Consider the following 26,200-nt stretch of genomic DNA (forward strand, 5'->3'; position numbering starts at 1 on the left):
GGCTGGGCCCTGACTCCTGGGTGGCGGAGGAGCGGAAAGGAGCGATGCCGAGCAGGAGTCCCGGCTGTTGCAGCTTCATCCTTTTCCCCCCCCTGCCCGCCTCCTCCTCCTCCTCGGCGCTGCGGGAGGTCGGGGGCAGCATAAAGGGGTAAGGGAGAGGTGCCCACCCGTCCCACCTCCCTCCCCCGGGGAATGGGGGATCAATCAGTGCAAGTCAGAAAGAAAACCGGAGAGGGGGGGGGACACGACCAATGGGAAGGGATTAAAAAAAAAAAAAAAAAAAAGCCTCCCCAGGCTTTTAAACCGCCTCCTTAAGGGGTGTGGAGGCTGCAAATGTCCCCCCCGTGGCGGTGAGAGTGTGGGGAGGTGGAGGCTGCTCCTGCCCCTTCCCGCCGGGTAGGACTGGGATTGTACGGCAGCAGGAGTGAATGTAACTCTGGAAATGTATGGAGGGGGAAGCCATGTTTGATTTATTCCTCCACTAAACAGTGGTGTGATGATCCTTCCACTTACACCCTTCTGCAGTCCATCCTGGACCGGTATGGGAGGAGAGCCTTGTTAGGAAAACGGGAAGGAAACATTCCTGTGAAGTCGTGCGGGCTCGTTGGCTCAATCTTCATTAACTATGGGAGGGTAGGGCTCTTGTAACTTGGATTTGATATTTGTGTGGTAAAAGAGCCTGGGGAACTTGTATTCCCAAGGCCATAGTTACAGCTCATCTGCTGTGGCTTTACCGCTCTGGGGGTGGAGAAGGGAATTTGCCATACTTCTTGAACATATTTATACTTGCTTTTTGGTTTTGGCTTTTTTTTTTTGTTTTTTAAATATGTCGGCTGAAACGGGGAGTAAACACTATTAAGGATAGGGAGATGGTAAACACCATATTTAAACAGATTTCAGAGAAAATGGGCTTCTTGCTAACAGACATTAAGCAAGCAAGAGGCTGGTATCAGTCATTGCCCATGTATTTCGTGTGTGTGAATAGTTTCTTATTGGCATTTGCTTTCAAGTGGATTTATACTGATTGTTAAATTTAGGGGCTAGTGCTGCCCACACTGAGTAAGCTAAAGAGGCCTGTTTAAAAAAAAAAAAGGGAAGATGCGTTTGGATTTTAGCCTTTTCATATATCCAAGGAAGGTAACTGTAAACACTGTAGGGCGGCAGTGAAGTTTGTAATAGATTTTGCAAAGAGTCCTTGCTGGTGACTTAGAGCAGACATATATATGCTTGCTAAAAATCCTTACACATGGAATGTGTGGCTTCAGCTGCAAGAATAAATTGGTTCTTTACCAAAATGTTTTGTGTGTTAGTAGAATCTTTGTAAATTTATTGCTGAAGCTGTTATTTGTTTGTTTGCTGTGGGAATTTCACTCGGGAAATGCAGCATATCAACCTTAATAAACTCCTCAGTTTCACGGTGTGGTATTATTTGACTGTTAGATGTAATCATTGAATTAAACTACTGTTTTGCAGGGCTTCTCAGGGCTCAGTACTTAGAGTATGTGCAATTTTTGGTTGCTGTAGTAAGCATCTATACCTCAATATATTAAAAACATATCAGGATTTTTGTCTAGGATGCAGCCATCAGAAAATCTGACAGTTTTTTTCAGTATGTGAATATAAATACTCCGAATGTTCCTGGAGGCTCTATGGCTAGTTGTTGTGAAGGTTACTGGACTATCCACCCTCATACATGCTTGGAAAAATTCAGATATTAAAATTACAGTAAAACCTACTAATTTATCAAATATTATTTGAAAATGTCAGAAGAAACTAGGTCATTATGCTTAAAGGGTATATATTTAAAGTAGTTTAGAAAATGGAAAACAAATGTGAAATATATTTCTTTTTAGTTGAATATGAATCCAACAAATGGCTAGTAAGAATAAAAAAAATTGTGCTTTACTGTCTGTAGGGCTTCGTGCCTTTTCTGAAGCCAGTGGTGGTTTTGCAGGGGAGACTACTGCATTTTAATTACTGCCTGCATGCAATAGACTGGATATTAGAGCAAAAACAACCCCACTTGGGTTTAGGCTGGAAGCAAAAATGATTGATGGGGGGGTGGCTTTCTGATATTTGGATGGTGAAATGAATATACGTATGTACATGTTTCTGTATCTTCACATGTATATGTATATATATATATACATATATATGTGAGTTTGTGTCCAAAACATTGCAGCAATAAAATAGCAAAGGAATGGCATGAAGGGATTATTTTTCAGTGCCCTATTGTTTGTGGCCCTTTCACCTCTCACTTTTGCACTGAGCCTGCTTTTTGTTCCACTGGTATCAGGATGTTTCCTGAGCGAGGTCTTGTTTCTCCAGCCTGATAAATGTCTGTATTTCCTTGTGGTTGATCAAAGCCTTGGGACTCCATCCGTGTGTGTGTGCATAAAGGTTCACCTGCTCTGCTCAGATTCCTGCATCGAGGATGTAGCGTACGGTGAGGAGAAGATACAGCAGAATTCTCGCAGCATTTGTCACATCTGGTCATTCCTGCTTACATAACTGCAAGACTTCTCTTAGGTTTTAAGCATAGAAGATGGTTTGATGCATGCAAATTGCAAGTATTTTCTGTGTAGAGCAAGGTAAAGGCCCTGGGCTTTTCTGGGAAAAAAATTTTTACTTCTCCTGAAGAGCACCGTGCTGCACAGTGAGAAGCATCCACTAAATGGTATTGCTGAAAAAACATAATTCCCTAACAGTCAGTAATCAGGCATCAATAAAGAAATGCTCGGGTGGAACTAATAATAATGCAGCAGATAATGATGACTGCGTGTTTTAATACTATGTTTGTGGCTATAGCGTTTGAACTCTTTCATTACTTTTCTGCAAAGACAAATGGCCTCACGGTTGAGTAGATACAATAGATCTGGTATAATTCTCAAATCTTGCCTTTGGATGAAGGAATAATGGAGATCATTGACTCACAGAATGGTTTGGGTTGGAAGGGACCTCAAAGATCATCCTAGTTCCAAGTCCCCTGCCGTGTACAGGGACACCTGGCGCTAGACCAGGTTGCTCAGAGCCCCATCTCACGTGGATCTAAGTGAATCAGTAAGTCCCACACTTCTAGGGAACATCACTTTCAAGTTAGGATGTAGCTTTGAGAAATGTCTTCACCGAGGATATTCTGGAATCTTGGCGGTGTAAATGTGAGGCGGAGATGGAATATGGCACCAGGATAAGCAGTCAGGTGGTAAAGTGGAGAGAGAAAAGGAGAACCTTGTTCACATGCCAGTAGTCACCCTGCTGGCTGTAAATTCATGTAGCTGGTTGAATGGGTTGGTCAGCTGTTTTATACAGTTAATGGTTACTTGTAAAGTTTTGGTTCTGAGATTTTTGAAGGAAAAGTGAGAAACTACCTAAGTTCTCCCTTCCTTGCACATTCAAATTAACTTCTCTATGACCTGCAGTCATTGGAGGTACTAAGATAGCTATATAAATGTATTTACCTTTTTCATTTCATTTTGCACTGACAGAAATTACTAAAGTGATACACTAGGTGTTACTTTTAATGTTTTTATGAAGTTTGGTGACATCTGTAACAGATATTTTGTATTTTCTAGCGTCAGCTGAAAGAGAAGCTTTTGGAATGTGTTAGAAGGAAGAGGTAGACATACTCTATTCTATTGTCCTTCTGGTTGAATAGTAAACTACAAAAATACACAAGATTTCTGGAGAACAGATCATCTATACTAGTACCTTGTGTATGGTGATGATAGGTTAATGCCTAATCCATCATGCATTACTTTCCTGACAGGTAACTGAATCCATTGATTCTCTGGTACATTCAAAATGCTGCTTCTGTCCAAGGCATACAATAGATCATACCATGAACTGAATATTTTAAAATCCATTTTATGTGCAATAAATACCTGTGAGTCGTGGTTGAACCAAAAGCAAGGTTTCTGCTATCGTTTTTGCTGATGTTAAGAATTAATACCATTGTATGGAAGTTGTTCTGGTAGGAGAGTGGTGTGATGAGCTACATGTGGAAAGTAGATGTTGGTGGAAAATATTTTTGAACATTTCACAGCAATCAAGTTAGACTTAGTAAGTATGGAAGAGCAAAGTATTAGCCTATGTGTACTTCACAGTATTCATATGTTGGGCAAAATGACTTTGCCCTGTGGCACCACTTATCTAGGTTCTTGTGTTTAACATACTTCAAAACTAATCAAATATACAAGTGACATAAAGCATGTGTTAAATTGCAAGGGTTGCTCAAGAGGTGATGGCTCAGTTTCTAGTTTTGTCCCCATCCTTTTAACTTGTCCTATTTTTATCTCAGTGCAAGAGAGCAATTTGATCTTCTTTTGAACTTTGGTATTGGAGCTATTTTATGTTCGTATTTGGGGTAATGATACATAGGTGGCAAATGACTGAAAAACTGTAGCATGATGTGCTGTTGAACTCGACATTCATAGAACCTTTAACATTTTTCTTCTGCTGTCTGAAGGATACTGTCAGTTTTCTGTGTGTCTCTTTGGAGAAGCACAAGGATGTCTTGTTCTGTTGGCTGACAGAGATGGCTATTTAACTGTCTTTGTGAAAACTCTTTGGCCTGTGCCTTATACAAAATACTAAAATAGTAGCATCTCACATCTGTGCTAAAACACATAAATACCCCTGTGTTTCATACAGAATCACAGAATATTCTGAGTTGGAAGGGATCATCGAGTCCAGCTCTTAAGTGAATGGCCTGTATGGGGATTGAACATACAACTTTGGCATTATTAGCACCATGCTCTAACCAGCTGAGCTGATCTCGGAGTGTACAAGTCCTCCTTAAATGTTTTTGGCCTTGAGGGCTAAGATCAGAATTCCACGTCTTCTCTGCCATAGTCAAAAACATAGCAGGATGTTGTCCTGATCTTGTGAGTTCTGTCTTAGTAAATAAGAGATACACCAAGGAGCAGATGATGAGATACTACGTGACAAAAATATTTTCAAGAAAGAGGGCTGAGGTTAGGGAAGATCTCATTAGAGATGTGATTCAAACGTCATTTGAAATATTTTGAAAAGCTACTGATAAAAGAATAAAATAGAAGGAATCTGCAGTAATGCCGCCTTCTGTGATGGTGTTTGGGACCCATTTAATGTATTTATTCATTCTAATAAGTTGAAGTGTAAATGTTCCTGCTGTGGCATGGGTTAGTCTGTGGAGCTGAGGTTCCCAAGATCATGTATCAGATAAGTCAGTTGTGGAACTTGCCAGCCTTGGTGGGATGCTGTTGGAGCAAAGATCTTGACTGCACTGGCACTCAGAAATGTCTAAAATGAGGAGTTATCTCTGTAGTAAAGAATGCCTAGATTCTAGTCGGATAATACAGAGGGATTTAAGCCAAACTATGAACCTTGTAGTGCAGTGTAGGATGAAAGATATGAATATGGATCATTTCACTTTACGGAGTAGTTGCTGACAACTTTCAATCAGATACTTCAGAATGAAATTAATGTTGTGATTTTTCTGTGGGTGCAAAATGCAGACCATCAGAATCTGGTTTATAGTAGCACTCCTGAACAAACTGGAAACAAATGCTGGGATTAGATGTGGAATGTCACTGAAACTCAGCACTAGTGCAAAAATCAAGTTGTGGGCTTAAAATGTGTAGCAGAAAGTGCATGTACGACATCTATTCCTGAGGTGAATGCTTAGCTCAAAATGGTAGTGATAGCTGAGTCTTCAGGAACTGCCAGTAAGGACAACAACTACAATTGCTTAACATGACTTATTTCTACAGTCAGAACTATTTAGATTTTCCCATGAGAGGTACGCACAACAGAATTTGTCTAAAGAACTAAATTTGGTAAGACAGCGAAGTAACCCGCAAAGCTAGTGCTGTGCTGAAAGGACAGGAAAAAATGGTAAGAGATACCTGTTGCAAACCTCTCAACACAGAAGTTTTGTAAAGTAGGCAAGAGGGAATTGGTTTGTTAGGAAAATGTTTTATCTTTTTGTCTCCAAGCTAGATGGGTAAGCTATACTATATCTACAGAAATGTAAACCTCAAATTCCAGGCCTTTTACCTCAGAGATTTTTGGTGTAGATGTAGCAAAAAGGAATTAAGAACCATGAGAACGGTGGTAATGCATTTTGGCAAGAGCATGGTAAAGCCCCAGCACAGGGAAATACTTCAAGTAAAGTCAGACCCAGAAAGACCACTTCATGTCAAGTATTTGGATTTGTTCGGAGAGTGTTTAATGTTCAAAGTCTCGGGCGTTGTTTGAGTGTTCCTGGCATACATCTGCCGGTTCTGTGTGTGTGTGTTTTGCTTCAAGGTAATAGATTGATAGAATTATTAATGTAGTTGAGTATAAATGGGTTTGGTCTGCATAAAGTAGACCAGATTTAGTACATTTATGTGCAGTGAAGTTGTTCAGATACGGATATGTACAGTTTTTGGTGAACAGTGCACATCTGTAAGTAAAATTCTGTGGAGTCTATTAATTACCTCTGAACTTTACCCTCCACTTCTTTACTTAGTACCATGGGATGTGAGGTTGGATATACTGGATGAAAGAACTCACCTATTTGTACACCTTACCTGGCTGCATTATCAGTGCAATGTGCTGCTGTTTCTATAAACAACAGAAGATGTGGCTGAACGCTGCCCTGTGGTAAAGATTATGGTGCCCACCTCTGTATACAGGCAGCTGGGCCTTCATACTATGGGCAAGGCCTCACATGTCACCAGTGTCACAACACCACCTTTTACAGTGATTCCAGTGCACCAAATGTGCTTCTGGCATTTTTATTCACCCACTTGGATGAACAGGTTTTAATGCTGTGATAGACAAAGATAGCAGAGCTGTCAGGGTCTGGGCAAAATGATTGTAGCCTCTGGATTAAAGTTAGTTGCTGTCTGGTCAGATCTGGGCAATGTTGTTGATTTCTGTAGTGGTGTAGCAGATAACATTTTGTTAACACTACCGTTTGATTCATTACTTTTAACATTTTGTGGTGTCATCCCAGATTTGATCTTCCCTTCTCAGAATTTGTGTGATCAGAAATTTCCATGATTGTCTCTGTGAATCTTCAGGCAGTTGCTGTGCTGTCATGACTACACATGGGAATAAGGGCAGAATCACCGGCCACAGTGAACAGGAAACAGACTGCAGTGTGTTATCTGCTGCAGGGAGTCTTATGTAAGCCAGAGGATCCAGGTCCTGAAGGTGTGGTGCAAGGAGTGAAGGTAGGATGCTGAAAAGAAAAAGCAGTGGGATTTAAGAAGTTATGGGAAATTAAAGTAGGCTTGGACCAGGTCAAAAAGCAGTGTAGATAAGGAAATCTTCACTTAAGTGCTGAGCTATTTGGGATTTTACTTGGTTCTTTGTTTCCAAACTGCATAGAAGCCAGGGGCACAACTCTGGCCCACCTGAGAGACAGAGAGAGACATCATTTCACTGGTGAACAAAGACCTAGACTGGCTGTATTGAGTCCTGTTTTGTTAGGGAGGGACCAGTCCCTACAGCTGAACCATTTGGAGCTCTCCAGGACACACAAAGGTCTAAGGTTTGCATTTGAAAACATAACATTTTTACTTTTAACCATTTGTTAAGCAACTGTTGGGCCTTCCTTTTAGTGTTTATTAAATACTGGTGGTAAATCCACTAATTCCTACCATTTTAGGCGCCAGTATTCTTCCCTGTTTATCTGCAGAGGAGAAGCAATTTTTTTCTGTTCAACCTCTGGTCCCACCATGGTAGTATCTATTCTGTCTTCAGATAGAAATACAACATCTTAGAAGAATTTGATTTTACTCAAATCTGTCTCATCACTTCTCCACCCACCTCCAACAGCAGGAGTGGAACTGACAAAATTAAATTTCTGCCAGTGGAAAAAGAATATTTCTTGCGATTTTGGAGAAAAGGAATTCATGGGGAGGAGTCCTCTTACAGAATCTTCTAACCTTGTCCTCGTCATCAAGGGTTGCTTGCAAAAGCTTTTCCTGAGAAAGAACGAAAAGTCAAGTCCATCCATTTTGTAAGCTTGCTTTGTGCAGTAGCAAGTGGCATTTAAGGGGAAGAAATTACTCACCATTCTACAGTTCTTAAGTGTACAAGTTGGTATTACCTATTGCCTTCATAAGAAGACAGTAAATACTTGCTTTGGTTGATGAAAATGGACTCTAGTATTAAAGTTCTAAAATTTTATCCATTAGCAGAAAAAAAAAGACAAAAACAATTGATACTTTTCCTTTTCCCCCAAAAAAAACTATTGAGTGGTAAGTGCAACTGTAAGCACTCTTAAGTTTATTCACACAATTTTCAAAATGTGCTTGATCTTTTTGTGCAAATGTATAGTGCATCTCTGTCCAACGTTATTGTGTACCATAAGTGTAAGCAAATTTTCATATACCCATTTAAAAATATTTTGTAAGTCAGCCTTGCCAGCTGACTGATTAATTGAAATCATTGTATATCTACTGCAGGACTAATGAAGTCTTTGCTTCAAGTGCTTTTAAATTAAAAATTGCCTCCTTTGGACTAAGGTTTCCTTTTTTTTTTTTTTTCCTTTCTGAAGACTAGTGGTGAATTTTTAGAAAGGTTTGGTTTAATTATTTTCAATTCTCTGTCAGCTACTACAGTTAAGGTTTTATTCATGAGAGATAATGCTTTTGAATCTTCTGGATAGAACTGGTTTGTAGCAATTTTTGGCAAACTTGCAATGCAATTTTCAGTTACGTGTTTTCTTCTGAAATTAAATTCTGTTTAGATCCTGTAGTAATCTTTTCTTGTTTTAGTATAGTGAATAACAGTTTCAGTGTACTGCATGATAGTAAATATTTCTCTACTCCTATTTGATATTTCAGGGGTATTATACCAGATAATGTGAGTAAGCATACTCAAGATCTCAAATGTATTAGCAAGAATGTGTTGTAACCTTATTAATCTCTTTAAGTATTTTGTCTCATTCTGATCTGAAATTAGGAATAACCTTTTGTCTTAAAATTGATGAGAGAATGGAGCAGACTTAACAGAAAAAGGCAGCAGCCATCTATTAGCTTTTTCAGTGCCAGCTGAAAGCCTGATTTGTAGGTAATAAAAATAGCTTTTGTAGATAAAGTTCTCTTACTGTGAATTTGTATTGAAGTGTGTCATCTTCCCCCTCTTCTCCCCCTCGCTGTGCCTGCTCCAAGTAATTCACCTTAGTAAGAAAGCCCTTAGAGAAAACAAAAGTGATATTTAATAGAGATCCTTGTTGTTGGTTACTTACTCTGTTCACTCCCTTTGGCAGAATTGGAAGGAGTGGACTACTCCATTATTTCTGACACAGAAGAAAAGCATCTCTGAAATTACAGCAGATGTGGAAGAAATGACTAATAAATATCACAGAAATGATAGTGGCCTGGACAGTGAAGGAGGAATCTGACATGCAGAGTAACTGTATTTGGCTCATGACTCCTGTCAGATGATGAACTTTCAAGTAATTAATAACATTATTTAAAATGTCTGCAAAATAATTTGCCTTGTATAGAACCTGTTCTTTTCATATGAAAATGTGTACGAAGCTATTGCAAGGATTGTCCAGTTGTCATTGTCTGAATAAAATATCTGGAGGCCTTTCTCTGATAAGTCAAATCTTCTTTGGCATACTGAAAGCTATTTGTTCACAAGCCAAAATATCATGTTTATTCAGCAGACTCCTTGGCTATCATGTTTTTTCCTCTTTGTTAGTGAAAATGGCACTTGTTGGGTCACCAGACATTCAATATGGGACGATACTGGTTTAAGCTCATTAGCTGCTACTAGCGTGTGGTGCTTTTGTCCCCTTCCCTTCCCTGCCCTCCCCCCAGTTTCCTTTTCAATAGATACAGAGTCATCTAGGAAAAGATAAGGGGTTGCTTTTGCTCCTATGTGATACAGTGCTCCAGCATGAGTGCACTTAAATTTAACTAGCAAATTTAATCACATGCTCAGCTGCTTCAGGACCTTACTCGTACAACTTGGATCAACCAGATCCTGTCTGTGATCTGTCTCACTTCATTCTTTCATGTCCTGTCTTTTAGATCTCCTTGCATTAATTCCAAACTCACAGCAACACTGCTTGGTTATCTGCTGCTGATTATTTTCTCCTTGCCCATTCTTTTCTGCTCTGTCGTCCTCTTCTCACAAAGAGTCTCGTGCTTTTCCTTCCTTATGGTGTTACCATGAATTTTTATATAACAAAGGTGGTGCAAAATGTAACTGGCTTAAATTTTGATCTTCTTTCTTGAAACCCTTTGTTATTCTCATGTGTAGATTTGCTGACTTCTTCCATTGAACCGGACCCCACAATGTAGCTTATTTTTTGTGAGGAGGACTGATGCATATGAACAATTTCCATCCACTGGTTGTCCTAGACGTGGTGACTAACCTGCAAATTGCTCTCTACATGTCTCATCTCCCCAGTGGGATTATATTTGCTTACAGGTACTCACATCTATTATCTTTGCCCATTATTCTGCCTCTTACTTTAAGCCTCTTCTCATGTGGTTCCATTAAATCTTTGTACGAACATGTCTATTTTTCATATTCTGTAATCTATATCTGCTGGTTCTGATAATCTTACTGTCTCAGATTTCTGTCTTTGTCTTTATTTTCCCATTTACCGTTGTCCTGGGTACCTTAACTTCCTTTTACCAGTTTTACTCCTGGGTTTGTCATCCCTCTAGGCTCCAGCAATTTGAGGAGCCTTTTTCAGTGCTTTCAGCTGGTTTTAGTGACCTGTATTAGTGAGAATCATTAACTGAACCTTCACTCATTGAAATTCTAAAATCTACATGCTGTGTATCTTCTGATGTTTCTGATGTTTTAGGCAAGTCAAGATAACTCCTAAAAGGTCAGGGTCTCTCATTGCATGGTCTTATTGGTCTTCATTTTTTTGTGATATGGAATGAGTCCCCTTAGGTTTATTAGCTAGAAAGAGAATAACTTGATTTCTTTAAGCAGTATCTTTTCACTTAGTTATCTACTGCTTGTTGTCCAGACAAGGCCTTGAGCAGTTTGATCTGTATTGGGCCTGGCTTAAGCAAGGGGTTGGAATAGATCATCTGGGAAAGTCCCTTCCAGCCTAAGTGATTGTGTGACCCTATGATGATTTTTATGTTTTGAAACTCTTAAAGCTATCACTTCTAATTCGTCCAGTGTTTTGAGATTGAGTGCACCAGTAACACAGTCGAATTAGATTATTTATTGCTTTTTTTGAGTTGTCATGGTGTGCCTCAAGCTGGATGGCTTTGTAGCTTAAAGAAGTAAGCGATGAGAGTAAGAGTTGCTATTACGGAGGACAAAACAAACACTAGTAAATTACGAATCAAAACAAAGAGTTACAAAATGCAGATGTCTCGATCCAGAAATCCAGACCCTGATAAGCACTTAATGGAGCCATATTAAAAAACGTTTTTCAGGGATGCCCAGGAGGCGTGTTTGGTGCTGGTGCTCTGGGAGCAGCCGGGATGAGCCAGTCAGAATCTGGGGGAGGCGGCGGCTGCGTCCGGCACCCACTGGAGGGCGCTGCAGCCACACAAAGCTGCTGGTTCACATCAAAGGAAATTCAGAATTTAGATGCCCAAATCAAATCCCTGATTTGCTCTGTTAAGAATCTGGAGGAAGGGAGTAGAGATTTTGTGACAATTTGGTGTTTTGGTTTTTTTTTTTAAAGGAATTTTGCTCTCATCTCCGTAACCGTGTGACGTGCTCACTAGCGGGTTTGCCTTTGGCCTAGAGAGTTACAGAATTCGTCATCAGTTGCTTCTTAAAATAAATACGATTTCAGTTAAATCTGCTGAATCACAGCTTGAAACATTGTCATATCATTATTTGGTTTGCAAGTTTGTCTCATGTCCGTGCTTTCAGAGAAGATCTTGTGAAAGGACATGAGTTCTTGTTTGGGTTACTGAGTTCGTTGTTCTGTTCTGGTGAAGTTTTGAGTTTTCTTTTACCTCTGATTCCTCTTTAGAAAGGTTAGTATAGTTGGCTGGTTTCCGCTCATTTCTTAAGAGATTTTATTGGTAATTCAGACTTGGTCTGACTAAAGAAAGATTAGAAACTTTTCTCTTGCAGATTCACTTGGAGTTCAGGAATACTTGCTCTTGTTTAATGCCGACGTTTCAGCCTGCTGTTTGTCCCTGGAGGGAGAATGGTTTTCATCTCTCACATGAGTCTATATAGCTTGTGTGGAGAGATATCCTTTTATCTTGTAGGTACCTTAGTTATGTTATGGAGAGGGGAGCATTTGCTAAGGAGTGATGGAGTTATGATTTTTAGTGGTTTTTTTTTTTCCTGTGTCGTCTTTGTAAACGAAAAGGTTTCATGCTTACCAATTGCTTTGAATTCAGGCTTGATGTTCTTAAAAAACTCTACCAGGCAAGGGCAATGCTCAGGAATGAGCATTTATACATTACTGCTCCTGTTGTAGATGTAGCAAATATGCAAGTTGGAGGAATATTGCAGTTGTAAGCATCATTACTGTGTGCATTAATAAACAAGGTGGTGGATTCAGAAGTGATTTCTTCCATAGCAACTGGCAATTCAATAGTTATTCATCATGGTTTTTACTGTACTTTTTGGAAGCATATGAGACTAGATTTGATGAATTTTTGATTTGATGTGACAGTTCTTGGACTTAATCATATATGAAATTGGTTACCTTGAGCATGGATATGATGATTGCTGTGCTGAGATTTCATAATATTTATGATGATGTATTTCTCTGTATCATGTATAAACTGGACCTGGTAATGTGAAGAATCTATGCATATGAATTTTAAAAATTGAAACCATCATCTGCCTGGTCTAGGAACACAAAGGAGTTATTCTAACAAATTCATTTGTTTGCTACAATGGTATAATGTTGAAATAGGCAGGGTTAGCTTTTAGAAGCCTTGGGAGAGCCTGCCTAGGGTGGCTAATAGTACAGTTTTAGCTTGTGGCATGTTTGCAGATTTCTGTATGAAAGGTGGGTGTTAGATGATATTGTTGTTATGGAAAATCTGAAACTCCAGAGTTGCTTTGACCATTTAAATTTTGCACAGTATGGCCACTGGCCTAAAGGATTGACTAGGGCTGGTGTTCTTGGCACAAAATGCACTTTTTCATTTGTTCATATAGGCAGAACCCTTTGGAGACTGAGCCTGTGGTGTTTCCTCAGGAGGTGTGCTTTGGTGGAAGATTGAAGGCCTATTTGTAGAGTGAGGAAGATAAAACTTGTGATGCTGCTGTCCATGGTGTAGGTGCTACAGGAACACGGCCTGTGGGGTTTTAGTGCTGGCACAATGTCTTAGAAATAAAAGCACCCGGTTTATGTTGTTATTAATGATATTATCTTAGGTCTAACTCCTACTAGCTTCAAACAGTGCAGTACCTTCGTGTAATTAATGTGGGCAGGACTCATGCTGTAGGTGGCTAACATGTTGTTAAAGCTCTGATTTTGCTTTCTGCATTTGTTTTAGTAACATTGATGATTTATCAATCTATTTTTCTTGGACTTTTTTGTAATGCATATTAACAGATATTGAGGTATTTTGGTTATGAAGATGGCAAAATCATAGAATATGCCGAGCAAGATTGTAAGCAATGCTTTTTTTAGTAAAACTTGAACAAAGTACATTGAGTGTTATATTAGTGGTGACATATATCTGTATACTTAATAGCTTTTGACATTTCTGTATTAAAAATATTCTCTCTCTTTTTGTCTTAATATAGCAGTGTAAGACTGGAAACATCTGGGCTGAATGGACTTTAGCATCAAAAGAAGTTCTCAACTGTTAACTCAAAAAATTAAATACATCAAAATGAAGCAGGTACCAGAGATCCTCGGAAATACCAATGGGAAACCACAGAATTGTGAAGTGAATCGTGAATGTTCCGTCTACTTGGGCAAAGCACAACTTTCTGCCACTCTGCAGGAAGGGGTCATGCAAAAATATAATGGCCATGAGACTCTTCCATTCATTCCAGCTGAAAAACTGAAAGATCTGACCTCCCGCGTGTTCAATGGCGAGTCCGGGGCCCAGGACGCGAAGCTGCGCTTTGAACCCCAGGAAATAAAGGGAGTTGGAACACCACCCAACACCACTCCTATCAAGAATGGCTCCCCAGAAATAAAGCTGAAAATCACTAAAACCTACATGAATGGAAAGCCTCTTTTTGAATCTTCCATTTGTGGAGACAACGGTGCAGATGTGTCTCAGTCAGAGGAGAATGAACAGAAGCCAACCAACAAGGAGAGGAGAAACAGAAAAAGAAGCATAAAATATGACTCCTTACTTGAGCAGGGTCTTGTTGAAGCAGCATTAGTATCAAAGACTTCAAGCCCGACTGAAAAGAAGGTAGTACTTTGTTTTTTATATTCTGTAAGGTTAGTTAATCAGACTGGAAGTTCAGTGTCCATGTGCTCACCTTCAGGTGTTTCAGTAGGTGCTTCCCACAGACAGGTCACTTTCTGTGATTCTCTTTTTCTCAACAGAGGACAGATGCACTCCAGTTCTGGTCCCTGTTTCTTCCCTAGCCTAGGAGTACCCCATAAATTCTCTTTCCATTACAGTAAATAAGTCTCCAGAGCAAATCAGGGCATGTGGAAGTATGTGATGTATGAAACAGAAACTTCTTCCAGACTTGAAGCCAAGACAAGTTAGGATGTGCACCTGAGCAAGGGAGCTGAGGGTGCCTCTAAGTTTAGATATGGCCTTTAACTGCTGGACAGTGAGGTATTCTGGCTTCCTTATAACCAGATGTTTCAGAAAAAAACCACCTATTTCTATATTCCTTGTTCTGAATTAAATAAAAAGGTACTCAGCAGTCAGTTGACTGATGAACTGCGCTCTTTACCATCGGATTTTGGCAATTGGACTGGAGTCCCTACCCATATTTGTCACTTGAAAAGGGCTGACTTTGCTTGTTATAACCTAGTGAATTGTTTTAATTGAAAACATCTAGATATTTGTATTAGGTGTCATTAACTTTTGTGGTCAAGCTCATCTGTTTTGCTTCTTTTAAACATGGGCAAAATTGGATATTTTGCTTTTTTAAACTTGTTTTGCCAGGTTATAAATAAGAATGCTGCTGGCAGCCCTTCCCCCCCCCCTTTATTTAGCTTTTGTTTCTAGACTCCATTTAAAGGAAGGTGGTTTGCAATACTTTTATCTCGGAAGAAAACCCCTACATAGCAGGAATACTTCTGTGTATATTAAGTTTCTCAGTGACTAATTCAGAATAGTGTTGTATAACAATGGTAGACGTTAATGAATGCTTTGGCTGGTTACTGTGTCCTGATTTTACACACCTTAAACACAAAATGTATGTTACAGTTTTCTGTCAAACGCAGCTTTCTCGTAGAAACAGAGATGGAAAAACACCTCTAAGAGCAAGTCCAGCCATTAACCCAGCTCTGCCAAATCCACCACTGTTGATTCTTACTTTCTACCAAGGTCACACATGCAGGGAAGAATCACACACGTAGCTGCTCCATTCCCTTTTTTTATTTTATTTATTTTATTTACCCTTCTTTTCCATAAAGCTGCTTAATGAGTTCACAGAACTGTGTAAACATTTTTCAAGTATCAGAAATATTTATCATTTATTTATGGTCTGAATATATTATTCATCCTAGAATGATCCATACTGATGTTTTCAGGAATGTTATTAAAGGGTTTGTTTTCTTTAATTTTATTAAGGAGAATGTTTTAACACTAACTGGTTCAGACTTTTCCGAATCACTGCTCAGGTAAAAGATGCAGGCACAGTCAGTAATTCTTTGTCCAGTTCATTATTAATGAGGATAAATTGGACTTTTTTGGTTCTATTGGTGGTATATTTATTAACATCAACAACTTGAGCATATTTGTGTGTGTTTGTTAGTTTGTTTTTGTTTTAGAAAGAGGTGGAGATGTTTAATGTGTCCCTCTATGCAGTTTATTCTGCAGTTTATGCCTTTTACATTGGTTGTCCATTAAGGGTGGCCTTTATTTTTTCCTGGTGTGTGTGGATTATTTAAAACTACAAGAAATGTTTGTCTGGCTTCTTTGAGTTGCCTTCTGTCCAGAAATGGTGAGGAGAAAACCGTGTCAACACTGTTTCCCAGAGTGGTTGAGACTTGGTGGCTGGTGAGCGACAGGGTTATTTGCTCCTGTGCCAAACCTGTGAGCTACCAAACTACTGAATCAGAACAACCACCTGCTTGATATCAGACTTTGCAATACTGCAGCCCTATTCTTTTCAGAGCACTTTGTAACAGAGGGTCGTGCTTCTGGCTTCTTTTTTCCTATCACAGTGCACTTTAAAGCACAGAGGTTGAAAGGAAAAGCATTTAAAGGTCGCAAGATGTTATTTTGTAATGTGGCTCCTTGATTGTAAAAATCCTGAGGCTTTTCTTTCTCTCATGAGGAAGGTTTGCAACTGCACAGGTTTAAAATAAAGAAAAACATAATATGAGGGAACATGTGAAGGAGATTTTTCAAATGTTTGTCCACATGAAAACTTGTGATATACATGTGTTTTTTGTGGTGATAACTGTAATATCTTAGTATCAGTGTTCTTTGGTTCCAGACCCCTGCTCTAGCTGTTTTTTCATGGCCAGCATCCAAAGCCTTAATGTTAGTGCATCATACTGTGGTTTTATATAGCTGATTGTGGCTGCAAAGTGGAAATTAGGTAAATATTCTTGGAGTAAAAGCTGATGAATTTTGCGCTCAGATCCCTGTTTATTGTAGGTTACAGGTTAATGTGGAACCTGTTTGTCTGGTTTTATTTCTGGGCTTTCAATTTGTTTTTTTGTCCAACCTCTTACTCTTTTGATTTAGCAAAAATCACCATGGTTCAAATACTGCCTTTTATGTAAGGTAATTATATCTCTGTCTGATGGACACAGCAGATTACTGTGGTGCTGAGGTGAGAGGCATATCATTTAACAAATGTTCCAGTGCTCTCTTTTTGGGTGTTCTTGCTGTTTGGACATTTTTCGTTAACAGAAATGAAGGCTGTTTAAAACTTTAGCTGCAGGTTAGTTTTCAGTTGGGAATAAAAATGATCTGCCTGGGTCTGATGAGAGTTAGATTTCTGTTGATAACCACCACCTTTTCCAGGCCTCTGAGAAACAACTGTACTGCTCTCGTTTTCCCAAGGTAAAGGAGAGGAAGTGGGACAAACCGTGGCTGTTTCCTCCCTCCCCTCCTGCCTTTCACCCCTCTTCCCTCCACGCCGGTATCTCTCCACCTGAGGAGTTTGCTTTAAAATCCAGACCTCTTTTAATAAGGCCCGGTTTATCAACTTTAATGCCAAGGCACTACACCCCTGAATGTTCTGTGTCATAGGTGGTGGGTGTCACATGTTAGGGGTTTGAACTGATGCCAAACCCATGGGCTCCAGTAGCTGCTCACGTGCCAGAGCTGCTCGTGGGAGCGGCAGGATGCCTTGGGACTGGGTTTTGTGGTGGCTGCTTTTTGAGTCACTGCTTTCGTCAATTCTTGCAATGTTCAGTGAGGAATGAGGACTTGCCTGCGTTTTTCTTACTCATTGCCTGTGTTTGGAGTAGAACAGCAGAGATGTGCTTTCTGTATTAATACAAAGTAATCCAAGTCTGATTCCTGGAGCAATCCAGAGGGAAACAGAGAGAGAGTACATGTATCTGCAGCGCTCATGCTGTGGCTCCCAGCGTAGATCTGTGCTCTCTGACCCTGAGAGCAGCTCAGTATGTGATCCTGGCACATTTGAGCTCGTTCTGCAGAAGCTGGGCTGGGCCTGCAAGTGGCAGTTTGCCCTTTTGGCTTGGCTTCCTGGCCTGGCTTCCCAGCACGGGTGCAGTAGCTCAGAAAGCAGCAGCGCTGTGTCAAGAACAAACCTGGAAGTCCACTCACCGCTCTACTTCCTAGCTTAGGGTTTCCAGCTGTGTGATATGTACATGATCCAGAAGCTATACCTTCCACATAGCTTCCCATCCAGTTTTTCTTGTAGTGCTCTTCTAGTAGTACACCAGAAACTTGGCAGGTTTTTACTCTTCGTGCAGGATACAACCTATAATGACTTTGACGGAGCTGCAGGGGGGGCAGTTGCAAATTGCTGGAGAAATTCCAGTAGTCCTTGTCTTATGTTTATGTTGCCATTTCACCATCACAGAGAAAAACTGTTCTGGCCAAATCCATTACGTCAAATACCTACATAATGTTACAGTGCCTTTCCCAGGTGAAGACTTATAAACCCACTAAGGGTAGAACAGAAGCAGTGTGAGGATGATCTGCTGCTTTGAATGTGCCTGTGGTAGCTAAATGCAGGAAGATGGGGACCACTGAAGGTGGGGATGTTGCTCTGGTGCTTGTTTGTATCCGATCAGTAGAGCTGAGCACAAACCAACAGGTGCCCTATGTCAGGTTGGAGAGCCGAGTTCATCTGATGTTTGGTTACCCTCTTGTAGCTGTTATAGGCAGATACTGAGGTGACTTATTTTAATTTCAGAAGAAGTAAAAAGAAAAATTGTAGTAAAATAAATATGTCTTTTTCAGGGGAAGGACTTACTTGATTGTTTTTCATCATCAGTTATTAGGAATTCTTGGCCAAGTACAATTGCTGAACGTGTCATAAAATGTGCACAGGATCTGTATTTGTAGGGTAAAATGAACTCAGTTACCTTTTTCTTTTTATTGTGCCGTTCTTGAGATATCAGATCTTGTTTTCAGGCGAGTGATAATACATGCTGTCTGGCTGATGTCACCAGAATCCCAAAAGAGTAGGAGTAATCCTAAAAATATCTTCGGGGTGATCCCTTCAGGAACAAGAGAAATAACTTCTTATCCTTTTTGGAAGAGTTTCTGAACTACTGTTTTGCATTAGCCTTTAGTAAAGGATTAAGTTTAGCTAAGCCTTGAGAACTTGTTAATGCTAAGCAGCTCATGATGTGCTGCAGTAATTGTTACTTTGGAACTTTAAATTGTTTTTTCTTAATGCCTCATTGGAAAAGTATCTTAAAGAACTGCTTGTAGTTTAAGAAACACCAAAAAGCATACAACAGTATACTGGTTTGGGGGGAGATTAGAAGCTGTGAGTATTCTCAGTGTGGCTTCAAAATTAATTGCAGAACGTTTGAGTATTTGCTTTCCATACCAGACTTCCTGTTCTTGTATGTAAAAGTGGCTGAATTAAGTACAGTTTCTACGTAAAACTGTCGTCTCAATGTGTATTATCTAAATACTTTTTTTTTTGTCCTCTCTCTTCATAAACCCATTGGTGAGAGAATGCAAATCAAATATGAAATAGTATCTTGAAGTGTCGACAGAAGTACTGTCTAAGAATAGCACTACCAAGTTGGATCAAGGAACCGTTTAATTCAGCACCTCACCTCGGGGTGAGGATCAGTGGAGGAGGCATAATAGAGAGTGTAGATGTGGCAAATCATGGAGTGATGCTCTTTTTGAATATATTCAGCCTCCAGCAGTTTGTGACTCAGAGGTTTCTGGAGCTGGTGCCTTTGTATTTAATGGGTGTAGATGGCTAAATTCGCAGAAGACCTCAGTTTCTTTTTGAGTCAGTGTGAGTTTTTTGCATCCATGACATTAAATAATAAAACAATAGAGCAGCTCTTTTTCCCTTTCAATTTGCCACCTACATGTTTTGCTTGATTCTTTCATAGTAATAGAAATAGGGATCATGGGCAAACTTCTCTATTATTGTTAATTTTATAGATTTCTTACAAACCTGCTCTATTTTTAATTTCAACTTGATGAACCCTAGTGTGTTGTTTAACGTACAGGAGCCATTCGAGAATGTTACTTCTTGTTATTGTCCTGTTTCTGAACTCTGATGCCCTTCAGCTTCTCCTGTCTTTTTTTTTTTTCCCCTCCCTGAGAATGAGGACTGGAACAGTAGAGGACATTCAAAATACAGATATCTCATGAATGCATACAGTGGCATGTTAATGGTTTTCTACATTGTTCTCAGTTTCATTCTGTTTCATTAGAAATAATGCATAGTGTTTGATTCCTGGCTCCTTCTGAACACTGAGACAGTTTTCTGTAGAAAAGAGCTGACCAGATGTAACTAACTCAAATTCAAAGAATGTCAGAACTGTTGTGTTATTTCATACTCATCATTGGTTTCTGCATTCCAGGGCTTTTTCTCTTTTATTTTGATCTTTTGGGCACTATGGTGGACATGACAGATGAAATAATGTGGTGAGCAGGCCCTCTTTGGAAGAACTAACTTCCCTTTACATGTCAACAGCAGCTGGTGTTGAGAGATTAACAGCAGTTTCTGGTTTTATAAGTTGACCAGGTTTATTCTCAGTCATGACACAGGTAGTGTCATGATTTAAATAATTAAAAACTTCAGCATCTCCTCTCCAGATGGTGTTGGCCATTATGGGTTTGTGTGGCAAGGAATTTGCTTGTTTTCACTGCTTTTTTTGATCCAAGATATGTCAAAGCCTTTCTGTCGCTCTACTCTGTGTTCTGCTTAACCAGAATAATTCATGTCTGAGTCTTGTATTTAGCTGAGTTAGACCTACAGTTCAGGGTTATGTTACTGGGATGGATTTACAGGCAGATATTTGGGAAACATTAGTGATCTGCACCAGATGTCATTTCTGGCCCTTATAGCCCCCTCTTGTCAAGAAAGAAAGATACTTCGTAGTAACCCTTAGGCGAAGTAGCAAAAGCAAAATATTTTGATCTGTCTTGGAACAGTGGTTTCAGCCTCCCTTACAAGTTCCCTTGTTCTGGACTGAATTTCATGTAGGGCAGATGAACTTTGGGACCTCCAAAAGAGGTTTTTGTTCACAGATACTAATTTTATGCTTGCCTATTACCATGTTTCATTATCCTCCTATTATAAATAAATAGGTCCAACTGGGCTAACTTACATTTCTGCTTTTTGTGAATACCCAAAGTACCTACAGGAACTGTGTTCCTGTGCATCATAAAATGGCAGTAGCTAAAACTCTTGAGTTGTAAGTAATAAAAAATAAATTCCCTTCTCAGAAGGACACTTTATAAAAATGCTTTATTTTGGAAGCTCACTGCGAGAGGAAAAGCTTGATCTTGCTTATGCCATTGGTAAACAAGCTCTGCACTTGTGTGAGGAAGGGAAGTGAATCTGTGGCCTCATAGCAGCAATTAGCTTGATTTTTTTTTTTTTCTTGCTGGTCTTTTTGTTTGTTAAATAAATGTCAACTTCAGTGTATGCTGAGGATGCCTGTAAAGAAGGAAAACAATTTGGGATCTTAGTTCTGGAATTGATAGTACTTTTATCACATGCATCATGATTTTTTACTGCAATGACTGCACTATTTTAATATTCATATGGGGTTAGGGTTTCCCAGGTTTTCTGTACATCTGAAAAATGCTACTGAAAATAAGGAATATTTCAGGAATATGCTTCAGCCTTGCCAAATCAAGGTGATGTCTGTCCAGGTTTTTTGGTTCCTCCCCCAACTCCCACTTGCCCCAGGCTTATTAACCACTGTTCTTGCATTTCTTCTGTAGAAGAAGAGGCCCTACTAGCTACATGTAACTGCACAACCTGTATAGAAACCTTTCGTACCTGCCTTTGGGTGTGGGAATTAATTTTAACGGTCTAATCTCAAAGGCAGAGTAGTACTGGGATTATGTCAAATTATTAGTTAACTAACAGAGCCCCTTTATGCCAAATCAACATTTGCTCTGTTTAGGTTTAGCCAACTGCCTTCAGAAGTCTTCTTGTAGAGATAAGTCTCTGCCTTAATCAGGAAACAGTGTTCTGTAAATCTAGTTACCTGTTGACAGTGCTATCTGGGCTTGGATGTTTCTGTTCCCTACCAAGAATATTAGGATTCAGAACATCTACCCACGCTACCCTGGATGTCTGGCACCTGCCAACAGGATATCTGTTCAGAAAGTGTCTTGGGAAAACTCTTTGCTACTGGACTCTATAAGGGTATAGGAGAGTGCTGAGAATAAGGCCCTGATACAGATTCTGATCTTGAATTATGTGAAACTGTGGTACATGCAGATAACAAAATACATATGGATATGGCATTCTGAAAATCTGTAGGTATGCTGAGACGATTAAGCTTTCGTTCTGTTATCCTGTGTGAAGTTCATATGGAAATTATTCAGAAGTAATTGTTTCCCATGCCAAAGGTCCTCGTGGCTCTACAGCTGTGCTTTTCCAGGCTTCTGTAGCATCTCATATCCACACTGTCTTATATACCCAGATACCACATCAAAAGTTTAAACCTTTGAAGGTGGGTGAAGGTTAGAGATGCTGGATGTAGGCAGGAATCTTTTTCTAATACTCAGTATAAAAGGTGGTTTTATTTGCTCTGATCAGGCCTTATCTAATTTAAATTTCTGAAACATGGAACCTTTCATTAATAAACCAGTAACAACTTAAGAGGTCATCTAAATGTAAATGCAGAAGTTCAGTAAAGCAACTAAAAGAAACTACTCTCCACATTTTTAAGAAAGATCGAGGGTTGGGAAGTGTTCCAGAACTTGCATTTTACTGGATCTATCTGTGAATGATTGAATCTGTTTCTCTTCAGCTCTTTACTCTGAAAGAGTTGTATCCTAGTTACTAAAATACCGTGTTAAGTTTATTTCTAAAATACATGCTCATACAGTGTTTGTGTAAAGGAATACTGCTGATTTGAATAGACAGATTTGCTTTTAAATGTAAAAGCATCTTAAAAAACTTTCTGATCTGCTAATGAGGAAACCAAAGCCAGGAAAAAAAAGAACTGAAATGTAACCAGGAGGTTACTGCTTGATTTGAAAGACAAATTTGAACTTCTGTCTTGTTTTAAAACCCTTAATCTACGTTATGAATCCCTCTCTAAACTTAAATGAATTTTTGTCTTCTGCTTGCTTTCCCTCCTGGAGAGGAGGGTCCTGCATAGTAATACTCCTGCTGTCCACAAACTGCTTTAGATGAATTTAGAGGAAAGAAATAGAGGAAACAAACCTGTTGTCATAAAACTTATATTTGGGTTCAAAGAACCTCAGCCAGCACAGAAAAGTTTTTCAGAGATCTGTAGAGATATTCTTTCTTATTTTATAGCTTTACCATCTAAGCACATTGAGGAAAAATAAGTGAGTCCTGGTTGTGTCAGGAAGTTGAAAACTTAGTGTCTTCTGCAAATACAGTCTTTCACACTGCCAGATTTGACCCCCTTTTAGTGATAGAAGAAAAGGAGTAAGTGGTTAGTAATAGAAGAAAATAAAAGATAACTTGGGGAAATACATTTAATGTAATTGCTCTCGTAATTGAATTTGGAGGGTTTTAGTTAAATCTCTGACTTGGTATAAAACAATTAGAAATCCTAAAAACTAACAAAGATATTTAGAATATAGTTTGTTTGCTTTCTTTTGTTCTAGACTTTGCAGGTCCTCTTCCCCCTCAGTAGTCATTACCTCACGCATAATATGTTGTATGTTTTATGAGGGTGTTACAGATTTAGTTGTGCAGATGTGGATGCAATGGTCTTTTGAGGGCTGCAGTCTTTGGATGCTCTACTGAAGTGTCCTTTTCTGTTTTACTGAAGATGGAACATAAAACTTTGCCAGCTCACTGCTTCTTTCTTCGTGTTTCCTCATCCTTCTCCATTTTGTAATAATAATCCATGTTTTCCTTTAATCTTCTTGTGAGGTTCTGGTTTACTCTTTACTCTTCTGCCTGAAACATTCTCTCTGTAGGCAGTGGTTTGCTGAATATGTATTGCACAGTATTCTTCCATTACATAATAAACAGAATATAACAGAACAAAGTAAAAAACCCTTCATTTCTGTTCTGTCGCATTCAGTTACTTGTCATTTAGTATCTAAATATACACACCACAGATCCCAGAAGGTGGAAGCTGTTTGTGTAAACACAGGGGCTCTAAGGCCCTTTTGGGATCAACAGTTTTACTATAACATGTGAATTATAATCTTTAAAAAAAAATAAAATAAAACATAGGCAAGTAGGGTTGTGAGAATACACTATTTTTAGAGACAGAATCATTTAGAAGGAACACTGGCCATTTCTTAACAGATTTAAGTTACCACCCTTCTCATTTGAAAAATAGTGTACATTGAGGGAGTTGCATTGATTTTGATTTTGAAGTGATTTGACTTAATGAGATTTTTGTCCTCAGTCACAGAGTGAGAAGCAGCCATTTCTCTGCCCAGAATGACAGGACATCACTCATTGGGAAAGTAGCTGCATCCCTCCATTCCTTTGCCTGAAGACTGCATGTTGATTTGTCTTTTGTCAAGTGAAATTCCTGAATTTTCCACTTCCTTAGTTCACTATGTGTGCTGATAGAGAGGCAAAGACAAGACAAAACAGTTTTACTTTTATTTTCATTGCACAAGTCCGTGATAAAAAATCGGAGTATTAGTGGTTGAGGCACAGGACAAGCAGATAGGGGGAGCAGAAAAACATGTGGGTTTGGTCATCAAGCAGTCTTAGCTTTTCCATAGTAAATCTTATCTTTTTCCGTAGGAAAGAAACACGTTTGACTGTCTCAGTTGGTGTGTTATAACTTTGATTCAAAATACATTTCAATTGCATATATTCTGTTTAGGGACCTTGATTATTTTGGTTTAGTTTCTTTATAGTGCCAGTAACTTGGGTTTTTATCCTGGCCTGCAAACGGACCTCCAGCAGTCTGTGTTTGTAGCTGGGCCTTCTGTTATAGTGAAAGTGGAAGTTCTTTGGTACGGACTGAAACGGAGTTGAAAATGAAAACAGAAAGGGAATTACCAGATATCTGCAACTTAAGCTGTTCAATATGTACTTTCCAGTTATGTCACACAGAGGAGAGCATTTACTGTTTTCCCTTGTATTAATGGTTCTCTCCTTTTTTTTTGTCCAATATTAAATTCTTGTGGTATATTCTTCACCGGTTCTCAACATTGTTTTTTGTCTAATCTCTTTATGGCAATTAAAAGATAAAGGGGTTTTTTATTATTTCTGTAATTTTTCAAGTTTGTGTAATGAAATAGTAGCTTTTTGATGCAATAATAGTAGCTTATTGATGCAATAATTTTGAAATGTTCCTCTTTCCTCTGTACACACACAAAGTGGATAGTGATTATATTATTATCTTTACCACTGATTAAAAGGAATAATCTGTCTGACACCACCTAGTAAGGCTTCTGGGTGTTTATAAAAACCTTTGACCCTTGTTTAGTAAATGCTGCTCATCACGGTGTTTTTGTAGCAGAGTCTACAAATAAACCCAAAGCTCTCAGTAAAGGTGCTGTCCTTAAATGCATTTTGGTTTTGGTCATTTTAAGATAGTTTTTAAGCTTTGAAGTGACGTATCACTCATGGTGTGTTCTCGCCTCACCATATTCGTTAGGCAGATCAGAAGTAAATGGAAGTTGACTGGATTCTTTTGATCAATTGTAGGCAAAGTTAATTAAATACTAGTATTTTCTATGGCCAAGCCACTTCTTTGGGCTGATAGAATGCTGGCAGCAGTGTTGTAAATTCTTGTCAATCTGCCTGTCACTCATTGGTTATGAAAGTACTGAGAGAAATGACAAACAAATCTGTGAAATGTTAAGGGAAGAGTAAAGGCATGTTAAATTTTCTTTTATTTTTCAGTCCCTCTCAGCCTGTTGCAGCTGCTTGCCCAGATGAGCTTTTAAGTATGCTGGTACTCTTCAAGGCATAATTTGTCACAGAAAAACTCAGTTGCTATAAAGGAATTACATCATTTCGCACTCCACGTCCTTCTGGACAAAATAAACTTAAAATCCATCTAGCTGCCTTTAGAGTAAGTGTTTCATTAGGATGCTAATCCAGAAAGTCAGGAATTTCCATGTCTGCTATAGTGAGTAGTGCAGAGCCTGTGGAATGGCCTGTGTATTCAATGTTAGGACTGGTCTGTATGGGAGTCATCATCTTCTCACCCTGGCCTTGATTTGTATAACTTCTCTGCAGTCTAGGGTTTGAAAAGGGAAAAAACCCCTCAAATTACTTAAAGTAGAAAATTAACATTATCACAAGCTGTTTCCTTCTTCTGTTTAGCATAACTTGGTTAAAGTTTGGGGCTAAGGTGACTGAGGTGATAGTTATCTCAGGCTATAGAGCTTGCCTATACGTAAGGAAGGAGAGGTAGGGGAAATCCTGCAATTAAATGTGAATGTGTTTTAATTCTGACAAAACTGCAATAAAAGGTAATGAGATGGGGGCATATGCAGAGCAGTCCAGACTTACTTAGCAATAAAAGCAACCAAAGACTGTTATGTGCTCC

General features: G+C 39.1%; 1 protein-coding gene across 3 annotated transcripts in view; it reads left to right on the forward strand.

Annotated features, from left to right (window-relative positions):
* The first annotated feature begins 13,144 nt into the window (after nt 1-13,144).
* The window catches only part of NSD2 (nuclear receptor binding SET domain protein 2), a 60,373-nt gene continuing 47,317 nt past the window's right edge, over nt 13,145-26,200 (forward strand). For 2 of the 3 annotated variants that reach the window (XM_027662649.1, XM_027662650.1), the window contains exons 1-2: nt 13,145-13,219; nt 13,696-14,321. In XM_027662649.1, the coding sequence (XP_027518450.1) occupies nt 13,725-14,321 (597 nt within the window). In that variant the 5' untranslated portion in view covers nt 13,145-13,219; nt 13,696-13,724. The remainder of the gene's footprint in view (nt 13,220-13,695; nt 14,322-26,200) is intronic. The other variant, XR_003530796.1, reaches the window with a different exon arrangement.

The sequence above is a fragment of the Corapipo altera genome, unplaced genomic scaffold (assembly GCF_003945725.1).
Source record: "Corapipo altera isolate COAL_440 unplaced genomic scaffold, ASM394572v1 95, whole genome shotgun sequence".
NCBI classification, from domain to species: Eukaryota; Metazoa; Chordata; class Aves; order Passeriformes; family Pipridae; genus Corapipo; species Corapipo altera.